Source organism: Oncorhynchus tshawytscha, linkage group LG01 (assembly GCF_018296145.1).
Source record: "Oncorhynchus tshawytscha isolate Ot180627B linkage group LG01, Otsh_v2.0, whole genome shotgun sequence".
NCBI classification, from domain to species: Eukaryota; Metazoa; Chordata; class Actinopteri; order Salmoniformes; family Salmonidae; genus Oncorhynchus; species Oncorhynchus tshawytscha.
The window spans coordinates 39,019,756-39,036,491 of record NC_056429.1 but is presented as its reverse complement, the minus strand read 5'-3'; the positions used below and the strand labels follow the sequence as shown (position 1 = coordinate 39,036,491).

The window sequence follows — 16,736 nt, the reverse complement described above, 5'->3', positions numbered from 1 at the left end:
ACCAGGTCATCCAGTTCCAGTCTAACCAGACACCTAGGTATTTGTAGTTGTCCACATATTCTAGGTCCGAACCATCCAGAGTAGTTATGCTGGATGGGCGGGCAGCGATCGGTTGAAGAGCATGCATTTAGTTTTATTTGCATTTAAGAGCAGTTGGAGGCCACGGACGGAGAGTTGTATGTCATTGAAGCTCGTCTGGAGGTTAGTCATCCTGGGATAGGCCGGACGGTGTGCTGTCTTGATGGGAGGTACTGGTGGCCCACTTTGGCTAAGGACGTGAGGAAGAAACTAAAATGGATTCTGATTATATAAAGCGATTTATAACAATGCTTCATCCGTGACGCTTTATGCTATAATCGAAATGCACCAGAAAGACATCTCTAATGCAAATGGGGATATCTTTGGGTCATCTCTATGACATTCAGAGGTTAAGCTATAAAGTTATATAACCGAGAAGTAAAAAAATATATACTTTGCTTGTGTAACTCTGCTATCAATTGAGCTATTCACTTTCTGTAAAAGAGATGTTTAAAACCAGGCCACTTTTAGGAACTCATAATATCAGTACAAAATATCAAATTCCCAGTTCATGCTACATAACCAACTTTAGGTTTTACAAATGTGTTATTTTTAACTCAAAATTCCATGACGCACAGTAAGGCCTCGTTGGCAGAATAGATGGATGCATTTCAATGCATAATTCATATTATTTCACAAATACATTTCTTAGTAGTCAAAAAATATTGCTTTCAGATTGTAAATCACAGCTGGCCTGGTACATCGTTTGCTGCCTCCACCCATTCTGAATGCTCTGTTTTAGTTTCAATTACTCAACATTTTGGATCATAAACAGCTGAATATAATTAAGGCTGGAAATGTGAATACAATCAAACTAGCAAGGGCAATGATCAGAAGTCAGTCATAATGTGGCTAATAGGCTAGCGTATCTTTATGTAACTATTAATTTAGCAAGATAAAAACACAGAGCCTAAAGTTAGCTAGCTGCTGGGAGGGTGACATGTCATTCGAGGAGTGGGTGACTGATCTACTTTTTCCCCTCAAATCGTTTTTCGGTGGCTACAGCTAGAGATCCAGGTGTCATTTGGTTAGCTAGCTAGAAATGTGAATCGCTTTGCCAGACAGCTAGCTATGCATAACTTGAACGACTGTTATCCAGTTTTCATCTTTTGCATTCGTAAATTCAGTCTGGCTATCTACTCCGATTTCAGAGCGCTCTCGTCTGTGTGTGCCAGAGCGCGCAATAAATGATAAATGTAGGAATGAGCAACACCCGCTGAATATGACCAGTGTCAGTAAATGTTGGCTAAAAAGTATCTACTTAAATTGTTGCCAGCAACACAGTTAGTCACTAATGCTCTAGATAAACAGTCTAACCAGCTCTGCTTGGGCGAGTAAAATGGCCAGAGTGAGGTGTTCTCTCATTTGTGATTGGAAGTAGCTAAGCAAGCTAGCTTGTGCGCTTGACTGCAGTTGTGAGGAACGCTCAGATCAACCCTACTCCTCAACCAGAGCGTCCAGTATCAATAGTGCAGTGTGCGCTCTGAATTTATGATTAGACAATCTGACAACAACGCTCTGAATGTACAAACACGCTCTGACACACTAGAGGCAATTTAGGACCGCACCCTTTGTGGTCAATCAAATGTATTTTGGCATCGATCAAATGGGTGGATAGGCAGGCAAGTTCCCATTCCGTTGTCAAAACGTGGGTAGGGACCAGCATGCATTGGCAGGCAAGCTGCAGATCGAGCAGGCTACTAATCCCCATCTTTATCAGTACAATTTTTGACGACCAACTAGTTGAAAAAGTTAGAGGGTTTATCTAATGTTCCCTCATTAGATTTGAGATAATCTCGCTCTGGTTAGCATTAGTTGTTGATCGTGTTGTTGTTGATGTGCATAACTGAAGGAGAGAACTGACCTTTTCATGTTCTTTTGATCAATAGGACCATGAAGATCCCAAATGTAAGAGGACTCCCGTGATAAATGTGTAGAAATCCATTAATGTGTATTTTGTGGCTTTTGGGGAATGCATTCTAATGGCTGTAAACACAGTACAGTTCAAATGAATGATGGCAAGCCCCTGTGGCAAATGGCTTATTTGCATATAGGCCTACTGTAGCTCTGCTCTGCTATGGCACCCCGGTCAGAGTAGACTCTGGTCCTGGACAAGACAATGGTTTTATTGGTTTTATTAACTGCAGTGTCTATTCATTGTCCAAACGCACAGGCTTTACCCCGCTCTACATTGCTATGTAATTTTCACAAATACCTTACTTTACATCATCATGAACGTGATATATGACCATATAATATGTATGTGAAAATGACCATATCTAGGTGCTGGCTTAGCAGAACATGTACAAATAAATACAAATAAGTGTAATATTATTCCTATGGGTGTATATGAACTAATTTTAATAAGATTACACGCTGCTAAAATGCTGTCAGTTCCACTTAAAAATGTCCTGTGTCGGGACTCTGGGGTGGAAGGGTACATTTTGAAAGTATGCTAATGATTAGAATCATATGTCTTAGGTTGAATTACTTGCAAATGGTGACAGTTTCGTTGCAAACAAGACACTGGGTTGGCATCAGAAAAATGTGGCAAGATGAACGCATAGGCCTCTCTCTCTCTTCTTCCCTGAAACGTATGTTTTCATTATCCACCTTTCTTTTGGGACTTTTTGAGAGCGACATTTTTCATTGGAAGGAAGCTGATTGTTTTGAGCTAATAAAATGTAGGGTACGCTATCCGTTTTTCCCAAATCCACGCACAGAGAAATAGACAGGCTACAAAACTAATTTACGAGCGACATTATGTCATTGTCATTGATTTGATTATGTACTACCAGATGTGTTAAAAAATAATGTTCAAAATAGTGTAGATTATGATTTAGGCAGCTATTATATTAGCTAGCCTATGTTCTGGCCACCCAATTATTAGCTTAGAAAAAGTGTGGTATTAAAAAGTATAATAATGTAATGTAGCATTGTCACAATGTAATATCACAACTTCCACTTCACTTCAATATATACTAGTATTAAAGGTTGGCTTATCGCCTTTGTGAGAGCATAGCGTTTAAATTGCATTTTTGTTACATTTAGGCTCGAACATTGATCATCAATTACATAAATGGACTGGGCATTAATCAGATCTGTGATGTCACAAGTCAGTATTGGTGAAATCTAACACTAGCTGCTACTTGGGATGAATACGGACGGCTCCTCATGTATCAGTGCAAGTCAAGGCAAATGCAGAAACGACAGCCTGTAGGTTAATAAGAAGCTCTCTACTCTCTCTGTTAGTTGGAGACCACTCAATAGAAAACATCAGAATCGGAAAGCTCTTATGCGCACTGTAAATACCACATTTAAATATTGTAATTATTTGGCGCACTGCTCTGCTCTTCATACATTGATTAACATTTACAGTCACTACCAGCGTGCGCACCTCTTTGGTAGGTGGAGAGGAAATAATAATCACTCTCCGCGAACCCCAAAGCAAAGGAGTTGGGAGAAATTTTGAGTGAGTGGGAAAGCCGTGCTTGCTCGTTGGACTACATACAATGAAGAAATTCTAAGGTGGCAAGTCTTTGTTCATTTACGCTTCCTTTGGCTGTATGTAACCAAGGACTATCTCATGAACCGGTATCCTCTTGCGTGAAATTCTGTTTTCACTTAGAACTCTGCTTCCTGGACAAATGCATACAAATGCATTTAGGAGCCCAACGGACAAGGAGTGGACACGTTTCTCCCACAGCAATAACGTGAGTAAAGAAATGAGCCTCACGGAAAAATGAATAGCCTAATGTAAAACTATTCGATTGTAAAATGCAAATAGAAATATAAGTAATGCAACATAAATGGATATGTAGTATGAATAGTGCAAGTTAACCAATTATCCTTGACCAAACAGAGGTTACACTTGCCTGTTCTGACAGGTCTGTGAGAGGAATCAGCTGAGTTTATTTAGCTTGTTGGCATTTTTCCATAAACTGTAGAGTGCGCTGACCAGCACCAGCCTATAATAGCAAGTAGGCTTATGTGAAGCAGAGATTGTAACTTGGTCGACACAAAAGTGAAACAATCGTTTCGGCTCAATTGGTTGTTAAATCGAATCGTAGGCTACATTCATTAATTGGGTGATACATTCAGCGTTTATCTTGTTGCGAACTATTATTCAGCCAGCAGTCGTGGCTTTGACCTCTCCAACAGTCATGTTGCATGCACAATTGATCTACCAGGTAATCCTGTAAACCCGGTTCTGGCTGCAACCCAGTTTCATCCTTCCCACATTGCAAAGCTTAGTTTTGTTTGTTGGTCTTTTGTCACATAATAAACTACTTGTAGCCTAACAGTTTTGTAAACTTTGGAGACCAAGTTGCCTTGCGCAACAATGATGGTGCGATTATCCGAGGCTTTTTTCAACAACCGGTCTTAACAAAAAGTTTGACCTCCTTGGTATGGGCTAAACAAACATAAGGACATAATGCTTTATTATGTTCATATTTACATATAGACATGCTGTTTTTGTAGTGCTGTATCATTTGACTGGGACTATGGAGTGGTGTAGAAATGTACATGCTCTTGGAAGACCACAGAGCATGCAGGACAGAGGAAGTAACGTTGGCAAGACGTCTGTTGCCAATGAGTCTTTTTTTATTAAAATGGAACGCTATATGATCTAAAAGAGTAAAGCCAGATACAAAACACATTTACAAACAGTGAGTGTATGTGTATTGTTAATTTGCCTTTACAAAAGTATGTATGGTTCTTATTCTCCCTGAGACAAGTGTAATTTATAGTAAGGTTATTATAGTTTTGTTTTATACTATTTGTTATTTCTCTGTTGTTCGATTTTTATTTTGAATTCAGTTAAGTTTTTGTTAGTTTTCAGACCTGATTTGCTAGTTTCTATTTAGTTTTTGGGAGATACCCGATATTTTCCTTGCCCCCCCCAAAATACTATGCACGCACACACACACAGTCTTGTACAGCTAACCTTGTGAGGACACAATTCAGTCCCATTCAAAATACTATTTTTTTCTAACCCCTACTCTTACCCTAACCTTAACCGTACTCTTACCCTAACCTTAACCCTAAACCTAGCTCCTAACCCTTAACGTAATTCTAAACTTAACCCTAAACCCCCTAGAAACAGCATTTGACCTCGTGGGGACTAACAAAATGTCCCTAGTAAGTCACATTTTTGTTTGTTTACTATTCTTGTGGTGACTTCTGGTCCCCACAATAATAGTAAAACATGTACAAACACACACACACACGCACGTCTACGGCACTGCATTTCAGTGCAAGAGGCATCACTACAGTCCCTGGTTCGAATCCAGGCAGTATCACATACGGCCGTGATTGGTTGTCCCATGGGGCGGTGCACAATTGGCCAGGGTAGGCAGTCATCTTTACTGACTTGCCTAGTTAAATAAAGGTCACACACACACACACACACACACACACCAAAAAGTTATTTTGTTGGAATTTAGTTATGTCCCCATATTTAAAACCTATTTCTTTAACTTACTTGCTGTGCTGTTTCATTGTTCATTTTTTTCAGTCCTTTCATTCTCAACCAGGATTTCATCTTACATTCAGCAGTGAGGTTTCAGCTCTGTCTGTCCGTGGCCTCTCTTCCTCGTTGCGCACTGTCACTGTGTCCATTTCCATCTTGTCCAGCTGTGTATGTAACATTTCACCTAAACCCTGTTTTTTGTCTGCATCGGAGTGGCGGTCCTTGTTCCTAGCATCGAGCATGGTGGGGACACAATAAAGAGGCTCAGAGAGAATACCACCAAATCGCTTGTTCACATCCTCAAGTACATTTTTAAGTTAACCCCATGGTCTGTGTCGGCAATTTTGTTGAGCAGGCGTTTCAATGCCATGACAGAGGGTATCACGTCTGCTGCAGACGCAGTTGATGAGCTTATTTCTCAAGTCAGTTGTTTGAATGGCGCTAGGAGTATGTTCATGTTTCAAACATGTTCTCAAATGCCATTGAAATGGCAGCAGCGGTATGAGAACCAGCACATTCTTGAGCATGCAATACGGCTTTCCTCAGTACGAAATCCTCGTCGACCCACTGTGCCATCATACTGAGCATGCTCATGGGGCTGACGTCGCTGGTCCAAATGTCAGTCGTGACGCCCATAGCAAGTAGCGTAATGAATTCCATTATCTTGGCTTTCGCTTTTGAGTTGTCTCGCTGAAATGTTCTTACTCTTTCAAATGACTGCTCAACTTTAACTTGTTTAGTTGATGGAAGTGTGCGCTTAGTATTTTTCGGCTTTTGTTCTGTGTAGCGCTGTATTTTTCATGTCATTACATTATCTACTTATGTTATCCTTTTGTGACTAGGGGGCAGTATTTTCATTTTTGGAAAAATAACGTTCCCGTAGTAAACAGGATATTTTGTCAGGGCCAGATGCGTAGTAAACAGGATATTTTGTCATTTGAAAAACACCTTGAGGCTTGGCCAGATTTTGCCTACAAAAATAATAGAAATAAGGAACTTTGGCTAGCATATAATCCGAAGCTCATCAAAGGTAAATGATTTAATTTGATTGCTTTTCTGATTTCCGTGACCAAGTTACCTGCTGCTAGCTGGACAAAATGCTATGCTAGGCTATCGATAAACTTACACTAATGCTTGTCTAGCTTTGGCTGTAAAGCATATTTTGAAAGTCTGAGATGGCAGGATGATTAACAAAAGGCTAAGCTGTGTTAATATATTTCACTTGTGATTTTCATGAATGGGAATATTTATGTCTGTTGCGTTATGCTAATTAGTGCCAGTCGATGATTACGCTCCCTCATGCAGGATGGGGAGTCGCTAGAGGTTAAATATGTATGCACGTCAGCTTTGACATCGGTTTTGCACATCAGCGTTAAACTAGACATCGGGCCAATGTTGCCACTTCTAGCTAATATTGGCCGATTCCGATATGCTCGCCGATATATTTTGCATCCCTAGTTTTTTTTGTGCTTTTGGGATGTCACTAGCCTTTATGACTCCACACCCTTTTTGATTAGCTGAGGTGATTTGGTCAAGAGTGAGATTCTCTCTCTAGAAACAATTTATCCTTGATTGGGATTGGAAGTATTGGAAACCTTGAACACTCAACTTAATTATCATCCCCCAAAATGTCTCAAACACATTTTCTTGAAGAACAGTGTAGATGCAAAGTTTGGTAATTGAACGACAGTTTGTGCTGTGTGTGCCGAAATTCTGTTACCAAACTTTGCATCTGCACTGTTCTTCAAGTAAATGTGTTTTTGTAAAGATTTCAATGAAAATTGTTAAAAGTAGACCGTGTGCATAGAGTTGTGTGGTTTGTTTAACTTTGCAATTATTGTTTTTTGTTTGACATGCATTTTAAGATAAAATCAAAGTCTCAGCATCACTTTAATCTCACTCTATTACTGTGGAATTGCCCAAATACAAAATATACACTTACAGTTAGGTCCCTTATGTAAAATCATCTGTTTATTCCATGTGGAAAATTGCATGTGAAAATGTGTTTTTGAAACACTTCACATGACATTTCTAACTAGCTCTCACAGTCTCACGTCAGAATTAGACATTCATCCATGTTTCTCTTTAGTCCAATTTCGAAGTTGTTGTAAACTCGTTTAAGGTTAAGGCATTAACTCAGAATGGTTAAGGTTTGGGATAAGCTTAAAAAAAAAATCTGTCAGTGGATTTGAACATGTACCCTTTGGAATCAGAGGCAGATGCTCACGTGAAGTATGTGGCTCTGGAACACTACATATGCAGAAACAAAAAGTGTTCTCAACATTGCGTATGTTTAGTATGTTTTATTCAACATGTCCTCACCTGGAGTTTGAACGCACAACCTCTTGGTTCACAGCGTTCCGATCTTTCACCACCTTGCCTCTGTTAATACATTATTTCAGCTGGATTCTTACACTTTGGACTTCAACGTGAAACTCAGCTTTGTGAAAAATAAACTCAAGAAAAACAATTATATTCATCATAGCTATTCAGGAGTAACATGGAAACCGAATAATATGGCCCACCGACATTAGACAACTACACAGGACAACCTAAAATAGCTGAAATAAGTATATTAAAATCAATAATGAGAGAATAGTCAGATGAATGGATACTTAAAATAGCAGTGCAGGTGGCACACTCTTTTGCTAAGTGCAGAGATGTATTATAGGTGATGAATGTGTATGCAAATGCTACATAGTGCATTTGGAAAGTATTCAGACCCTTTGACTTTTTCCACAATTTGTTATGTTACCACCTTTAAAAAAAATAAATCAAGCTACACACAATACCCCATAATGACAAAGCAAACACAGGTTTTTAGAAATCTTTGCCAAAAAAAGAAGAAATATCACATTTACATTCAGTCCCTTTACTCAATACTTTGTTGAAGCACCTTTGGCAGCGATTACAGAATCTAGTCGTCTTGAGTATGGCACTACAAGCTTGGCACACCTGTATTTGGGGAGTTTTTTTCACATTCTTCTCTGCAGAGCTTCTCAAGCACTGTCAGGTTGGATGGGGCGCATCGCTGCACAGATATTTTCAGGTTTCTCCAGAGATGTTGAATCAGGTTCAAGTCCAGGCTCTGGCTGGGCTACTCAAAGACATTCAGAGACTTTTCCCGAAGCCACTCCTGCATTGCTTTGGCTGTGTGCTTAGGGTCGTTGTCCTGTTGGAAGGTGAACCTTTGCCCCAGTCTGCGGTCCTGAGTGCTCTGGAGAAGGTTTTTATCAAGGATCTCTCTCTACTTCGCTCTGTTCATCTTTCCCTCGATCTTGACTAGTCTCCCTGCCGCTGAAAACATCCCCACAGCATGATGCTGCCACCACCATGCTTCACCGTAGGTATTAGAGGTCGACCGATTAATCGGAATGGCCGATTGAGGGCCGATCAAGTTTTCATAACAATCGGAAATCGGTATTTTTGGACGCATTTTTGGCCGATTTAAAAAAAATGTATTTTACACACCTTTATTTAACTAGGCAAGTCAGTTAAGAACACATTCTTATTTTCAATGACGGCCTAGGAACAGTGGGTTAACTGGCTGTTCAGGGGCAGAACGACAGATTTGTACCTTGTCAGCTAGGGGATTTGAACTTGCAACCTTCCGGTTACTAGTCCAACACTCTAACCACTAGGCTACCCTAAATATTATGTCTCTTTGGTATCACATGTGCTTATGTCAGCCTTTAACAAGGCTGGAGAACTGACAGTGTACAAGTGTATGCTGAGTTTAGATGAGGGACACAAAAACCATCATACCAGTCGGCATAGCGGGACAAGAAAGCAAGAAAGATGGTGACGCCAACAACAACCCAGCACTATGGTATGCATTGCTATGGTGATTTCAGTAAACAAACAGTGCAACTCAACATCCAGTAGAAAACAACACTACGGCAGATAGTTTAAATATTTGAACTCTGTCAGCAAGTTCCGTCTACTGTGGGGCGATGACATTCACCGTTTTGCACTCATTGAAAACAGTGACATCCGGTTTACCGTCTACCATCTACCTCATACCATGTAAACACAGCATTAGCGTTAATGAACAGAATACAACAGAGCATATTTGCTGGGATGACATTCCCTCTCGTTGGAGACCAAAAAGAGCTTGCTGAAAGCCACGCCTCCAATATTCTGATAGGCTGCCGTGGCTACAGTATGCTGCCAATTAACAAGTAATGTTTGTCAACAGAAGAGTCAGCGAAGCCATAGTACGTTACTAGCATGTATTGCTAGTGGCAGCCAGTTGCCTGTAAGTTGTGAATTTTACAATAACTTACAGTTAAGTAAATACAAATTCACAGCAACAAGTTGCCCTTAAATTACCAGAGAATTCACTTCTTACAGTGCAACCTATTAATGACACATGCTCTAACAATGTTGACACAACAGACTGCATCAAAAGAGGTGCTCAACTTGCATCGTCATAACCATCAAACACTTAAACTGCTACAACACTTCCACAAATACACACGTATTTGACCATGTCCCCAAATATGCTAATGAGGCCCACCAGTACATTGCCCCCACCTGGCAACACAGCTCTTACCTCCCTCAGTAGATGCCTACTGGAGAACATTTGTATTGCTTTTAATCTTTTTAATGAATTTATCTTATTATCACTTTGTTCTAGCTAGCTATTTGTGTAGGTAGCTATCAAGTAAACGCAATTTACTAAATTCATGTTTAAAAAAAACAAATCAATGAATTAACCACATTTTGTTGTGATCCATCTAATAGAACAGAATGTGGTGCTAAAATAAGGTAATAAATCTCATGATTTCAAATAGTTCCTTATATTGTACCCCAGGGGAAAACACTGTATCCTAGCCATACACTTATTTTTTTAGAGTGTGTTAAAACCTGTTCCAAGCAAACCTGGTGGCGCTGCAGAAGCACTGATGCACTCAACCAAGAGGCTGCAAATCCAAATCCCTGAAGCATTTGTGTATACTCTGTCAAGTGAGCACTGCTAGTTTTACATTGACATAATGTTGGTGGTGATAATTGGACAATTATTTACTTGATTCTGAGCATCTTTTAGCTAAATGCAGGAATGTATTCCTGTCAATAAGTCTAAATCCATATTGTTATGTCTGCTTCCAACTCACACTGTCAAACACGTAGATCCCCTGAACACGGCTCACTTTCCAGCCCACTCTCCAGCTCACACTCTCAAACACATAGATCCCCTGAACGCAGCTTACTCTCCAGATCCCAATCACCAGAATTCTGATCACCTGTTCACACACCTGTATGTCATTATCACACACCATTTAGTTCTGTTCTTTGCACCCCATCATTGTGAGGTATTGTTTGTTTTGTTGTTTTTCTAGTCGTAATTTAATCCTCCTGTGTATGATAGTTTTTGCCTGCCTCACTAACGACGCCTTGTGCCTGTTCCCTGCTTGTACTTTAGCCTATCGGATATCCTGTTATCAACCTATTGCCTGAACTCCCGGACGACGTTACTAGCCTTTTCCCTGCCACTACTTTTCCCTTGTTGGTGTATGACCTTCTGCCTGCCCCCTGTCAGCTACCTGCCTCCTCCTGCAGTCCTTTACAAATGAACACCTGCTGCGCTCTGCCATTGAAACCAGCTCTCTGTCTCCCATCGTGTTCATTACACATATCTCCATATGCTCTCAGACCTGGTGTTGTAGCAGGATATGTGGCAGGACATTTCAGGTTGCTAGCGACCAAGAGGTTTTAAATCAAAATCCTAGATAAGGCTGAAGTCACAGTATGAAATAATATATATATTTGTTTTACAGTAATTGAAATCAGAATAATTTTGCATACTGTCATTTAAAAAGAAATGACACCTTCAAGTTACTGTAAACAGTATACATTGCAAAATGCAACAAAAATAAATGCAACAATTTCAACGATTTTACTGAGTTACAGTTCATAAGGAAACCGGTCAATTAAAATGATTGAATTAGGCCCTAATCTAGGGATTAAACATGACTGGGCAGGGGCGCAGCCATGGGCGTGCCTGGGAGGGCATAGGCCCACTCACTTGGGAGCCGGGGCCACCCACTGTGGAGCAAGGCCCAGCCAATCAGAATTAGTTTTCCCCCACAATGGGGCTTTATTACAGACAGAAATACTCCTCAGTTTCATCAACTGTCCAGGTGGCTGGTCTCGGATGATCCTGCAGGTGAAGAAGACAGATGTGTAGGTCCTGGGCTGGTGTGGTTACACATGGTTTGCGGTTGTGAGGCCGATTGGACATATTGCCAAATTCTATAAAACAACATTGGAGGTGGCTTATGGTAGAGAAATTAACATTACATTCTCTGGCAACAGCTCTGGGTGACATTCCTGCTGTCAGCATGCAAATTGCACACTCCCTCAAAACTTGAGACATCTGTGGCGTTGTGTGATAAAACTGCAAATTTTAGAGTAACCTTTTATTGTCCCCCAGCACAAGGTACACCTGTGCAATGGTCATGCTGTTTAATCAGCTTCTTGATATGCCACACCTGTCAGGTGGATGGATTATCTTGGCAAATGAGAAATGCTCACTAACAGGGATGAAAACAAATTGGTGCACACAATTGGAGAGAAATAAGCTTTTTGTGCTTATGGAAAATTTCTGAGCTCTTTTATTTCAGCTCACGAAACATGGGACCAAGACTTTACATGTTGCGCTTATATTTTTGTTCACTATAACCAGTTTTTGTATTACCCTTGCTATAGCATCCATGTCTTACCTGAGGTGATTACCCTGCCATAGTAGATGACCACTACACAGTGTCTGTGATGGTTGAAGTGAAGTCTGAGAGTTTGTGAGAACAATGAAGTTACACCTTGGGTCATTTCATGCACTTCATTCATCCATAGCTCCTCTTTGGTAATCAGCCTTCCTCAAATGAATCTACTGTATGGACAGCTAATGTCTATCCTAACAATTTCTTAATATTGAGTTGCACCCCCTTTTGCCCTCAAGTCAGTTAAGCACAAATTCTTATTTTCAATGACGGCCTAGGAACAGTGGGTTAACTGCTTTGTTCAGGGGCAGAACCACAAATCTTTACCTTGTCAGCTCAGGACAACTGGGTGAAAGTGTTGTGGTCAGATGAGACCAAAATCGAGCTCTTTGGCATCAACTCAACTTGCTGTGTTTGGAGGAGGAGGAATGCTGCCTATGACCCCAAGGACACCATCCCCACCATCAAACATGGAGGTGGAAACATATTAGCTAATTTGTCCTGGGATATAAACATCGAGTTGTTATTTTACCTGAAATGCACAAGGACCGCTACTCCGACAAATAATCCACACATAAAACGGCCAACCGAATCGTTTCTAGTCATCTCTCCTCCTTCCAGGCTTTTTCATCGTTGAACTTATATGTGATGCATCAAAAACTTTCATTGTATTACCTCGACAACCGGCAACAAAGTTCGTCTTTCAATCACCCGCGTGGGTATAACCAATGAGGAGATGGCACGTGGGTACCTGCTTCTATAAACCAATGAGGAGATGGGAGAGGCAGGACTTGCAGCGCGTCTGCGTCACAAATACGAATGACTTCCATTTTAGCCCTTGGGATCGCAGACGCTCGTTGGCGCTCGTGAGCAGTGTGGGTGCAATAATTGAATAACATGGATTTCTAAATGTATTTTGAGACGCTCGTGCACACGACGTGTCTGGTCTGGTCAGCATGTTAGCGCTATGACAGACACAGTTAGTGATCCCTCTAAATTCTGGAAAACTGTTAATTCACTAAAGCGGGACCTAAGCAAGTATTTTAGACTCCGACATCATTACTGGAGAAGTTTATATTTGCGATGCCTTCAATCAGCATTTTATCTCAGTTGGTTTCAAATTTGAAATAAATCGTGGTCCTAACTGTTCTTCCCACATACATCCTCCAGTTGCCTCGATGACTTTGGAAATGGTAGTCAGGGTTTATATTTTTGGAAACTCACAGAAACAGAGGTTCTTGCTGCCTTTATCAGCTATTTACACCAAGAAGTCATTGGGGGGTGACAATTTGGACCAGTCTTTGCTTGCAGTGCCCCTCAATGCTAGCTCAGTAACTCTATTTAACTTTAGTATCAGGAGAAAAAAAAGCAGCTTTTGTGCGGCAACTCAATAAGGGCAGGGATAGTAGTGACCTCAATAATTATCAACCAATTTCCAGCCTCCATTGTCTTGTAAATATCCTGGAATCATTGGTCAACAAACAGCTACGTTATTTTATATCTGTAAATATTATTCTTAATGTTAATCAATCCAGATTCAGATATAAACATAGTACCACTATGGCTACCATGCTTGTTATAAATTATATTTCAAATGCCTTAAATGATAGAAAGAATTGTGCTGCCATGTTTGTAGACTAGTCAAAAGCTTTTGATACTGTAGACCATGTTATTCTGTTGAATAAGCTGTCCCCCCGATAGGGTTGGGTACTGATACTTGCCGATGGTTTCATAATTATCTCAATGACAGAAATCAGGCCATCAAGGTAGATGGAAGTCAAATCTGAGTTCCTTGAGTTGCATAAAGGGGTGCCCCAAGGTTCGATACTTAGGCCAATTCTGTTTACAATCTATATAAATAAAATTGGTAATGCTGTAATATATATATACAATTGAAGTAGGATGTTTACATACACCTTAGCCAAATACATTTAAACTCAGTTTCACAATTCCTGACATTTAATCCAAGTAAAAATTCCCTGTCTTAGGTCAGTTAGGATCACCACTTTATTTTAAGAATGTGAAATGTCAGAATTATAGTAGAGAGAATGATTTATTTCAGCTTTTATTTTCATCACATTCCCAGTGGGTCAGAAGTTCACATACACTCAATTAGTATTTGGTAGCATTGCCTTTAAATTGTTTAACTTGGGTCAAACGTTTCAAGTAGCCTTCCACAAGCATCCCACAATAAGTTGGGTGAATTTTGTCCCATTCCCCCTGACAGAGCTGGTGTCACTGAGTCAGGTTTGTAGGCTTTCTTGCTCGCACACACTTTTTCAGTTCTGCCCACAGATTTTCTATAGGATTGAAGTCAGGACGTTGTGATGGTCACTCCAATACCTTGACTTTGTTGTTCTTAAGCCATTTTGCCACAACTTTGGAAGTATGCTTGGGGTCATTGTCCATTTGGAAGACCCATTTGCGACCAAGCTTTAACTTCCTGGCTGAAGTCTTGAGATGTTGCTTCAATATATCCACATAATTTACCTCCCTCATGATGCCATCTATTTTGTGAAGTGCACCAGTCCCTCCTGCAGAAAAGTACCCACACAACATGATGCTGCCACCCCCGTGCTTCACGGTTGGGATGGTGTTCTTCGGCTTGCAAGCCTCCCCCTTTTTCCTCCAAACATAACGATGGTCATTATGGCCAAACAGTAATATTTTTGTTTCATCAGACCAGAGGACATTTCTCCAAAAACTACGATCTTTGTCCCCATGTGCAGTTGCAAACCATAGTCTGGCTTTTTTTTGTCCGTTTTGGAGCAGTGGTTTCTTCCTTGCTGAGTGGCCTTTCAGGTTATGTCGATATAGGACTCGTTTTACTGTGGATATAGACACTTTTGTACCGGTTTCCTCCAGCATCTTCACAGGGTCCTTTGCTGTTGTTCTGGGATTGATTTGCACTTTTCACTCCAAAGTATGTTCATCTCTAGAAGACAGAATGCGTCTCCTTCCTGAGCGGTATGATGGCTGCATGGTCCCATGTTGTTTATACTTGCGTACTATTGTTTGTACAGATGAATGTGGTACCTTCAGGCGTTTGGAAATTGCGCCCAAGGATGAACCAGACTTGTGGAGGTCTTCCATTTTTTTCTGAGGTACTGAGTTAGAAGGTAGGCCTTGAAATACATCCACAGGTACACCTCCAATTGACTCAAATGATGTCAATTAGCCTATCAGAAGCTTCTAAAGCCATGACATAATTTTTTAAAGGCACAGTCAACTCAGTGTTTTTAAACTTCTGACCCACTGGAATTGTGATCCAGTGAATTATAAGTGAAATAATCTGTCTGTAAACAATTGTTGGAAAAATTACTTGTGTCATGCACAAAGTAGATGTCCTAACCGACTTGCCAAAACTATAGTTGGTTAACAAGACATTAGTGGAGTGGCTGAAAATCAAGTTTGAATGACTCCAACCTAAGCGTATGTAAACTTCAAACTTCAACTGTATCATTCAGAGGATTTTCTTCCTTTTTAGCATAATGCTAGATAAAAGGACAACGAAAGAAGGGATTTCTTGAGTGTTGCCTATACACTGACTGGTCTTATGGCTGGCTGTTTCCCTATGTTGTATGTTTTCAGTTTGACATAAAGTACCATCCACTTTGGTACTCAACAAGGCTTTATAGTCTATAGCACGGGGTCAAGTCCCAGCATTAAACCCATTCACCTCTTTCCCTACTGAGCACAGATACATAAGTTATACAGTGCAATTTATTTTTAATACATTTGCAAAAATGTCTAAACAGTTTTTGCTTTGTTTTTATGGGGTATTGTGTTTAGATTAATAAGCAATTTACTCAATTTTAGAATAAGGCTGTAATGTAACAAAATGTGGAAAAAGTCAAGGGTCGGAATACTTTCCGACTGCACTGTAGCTGCCAGTCATGTCCAGAAGACTAGAGGATGGAATCTCAGGCCACAGGTCCATAAAATGTTTCCAGGTCAAAGGTCAATAGAACATTTACTGAAAAATGTGCAGTTGTTTTGCTGGCTCACATTTGCCTGATGACTCCCACTGATTTTTTCCGCTGCTCTATCGATCACTATATACTTCTGTCTGAATCGTTCGTGGTAACAAGAGGCATTGTACAAAACCATGTAATCAGTGATTGGATCGTCTGTAAACAATAAAAGTATCAAAGGCAATGACGAATTTTCGAAACGTTGCTTTACCCACGTGTGTTCTGGTTCTGGGCCAACCTATCGGTTTCTGGGACCAATCAGACGACCTGAATGTGTTCGCATTCTAGAACGGTCGGGGTGGGAGTCAAATCCAGACTCATTGCAGAGAATAAACAAACATTTGTGGGTGGGGTGTGGCGTTTGGCCCGGAGCAATGAGTCTGTAGCCAGGCTTGGTTTACATGGTTTAGTCTTGATTTGTTATTATGTGTTAACAATAGACACTTTAGACAATGAAACTATCAAACTGACAGTCTACCTTTGTCTGTG

General features: G+C 40.4%; 1 protein-coding gene across 1 annotated transcript in view; it reads left to right on the top strand.

The window, feature by feature from the left end:
* The first annotated feature begins 3,255 nt into the window (after window positions 1-3,255).
* LOC112250505 (collagen alpha-1(XXIV) chain) overlaps window positions 3,256-16,736 on the top strand; it is a 205,918-nt gene continuing 192,437 nt past the window's right edge. Inside the window, exons 1-2 of the mRNA XM_042321159.1 lie at window positions 3,256-3,606; window positions 3,707-3,791. Coding sequence (XP_042177093.1) covers window positions 3,736-3,791 — 56 coding nt within the window. The 5' untranslated portion in view covers window positions 3,256-3,606; window positions 3,707-3,735. The remainder of the gene's footprint in view (window positions 3,607-3,706; window positions 3,792-16,736) is intronic.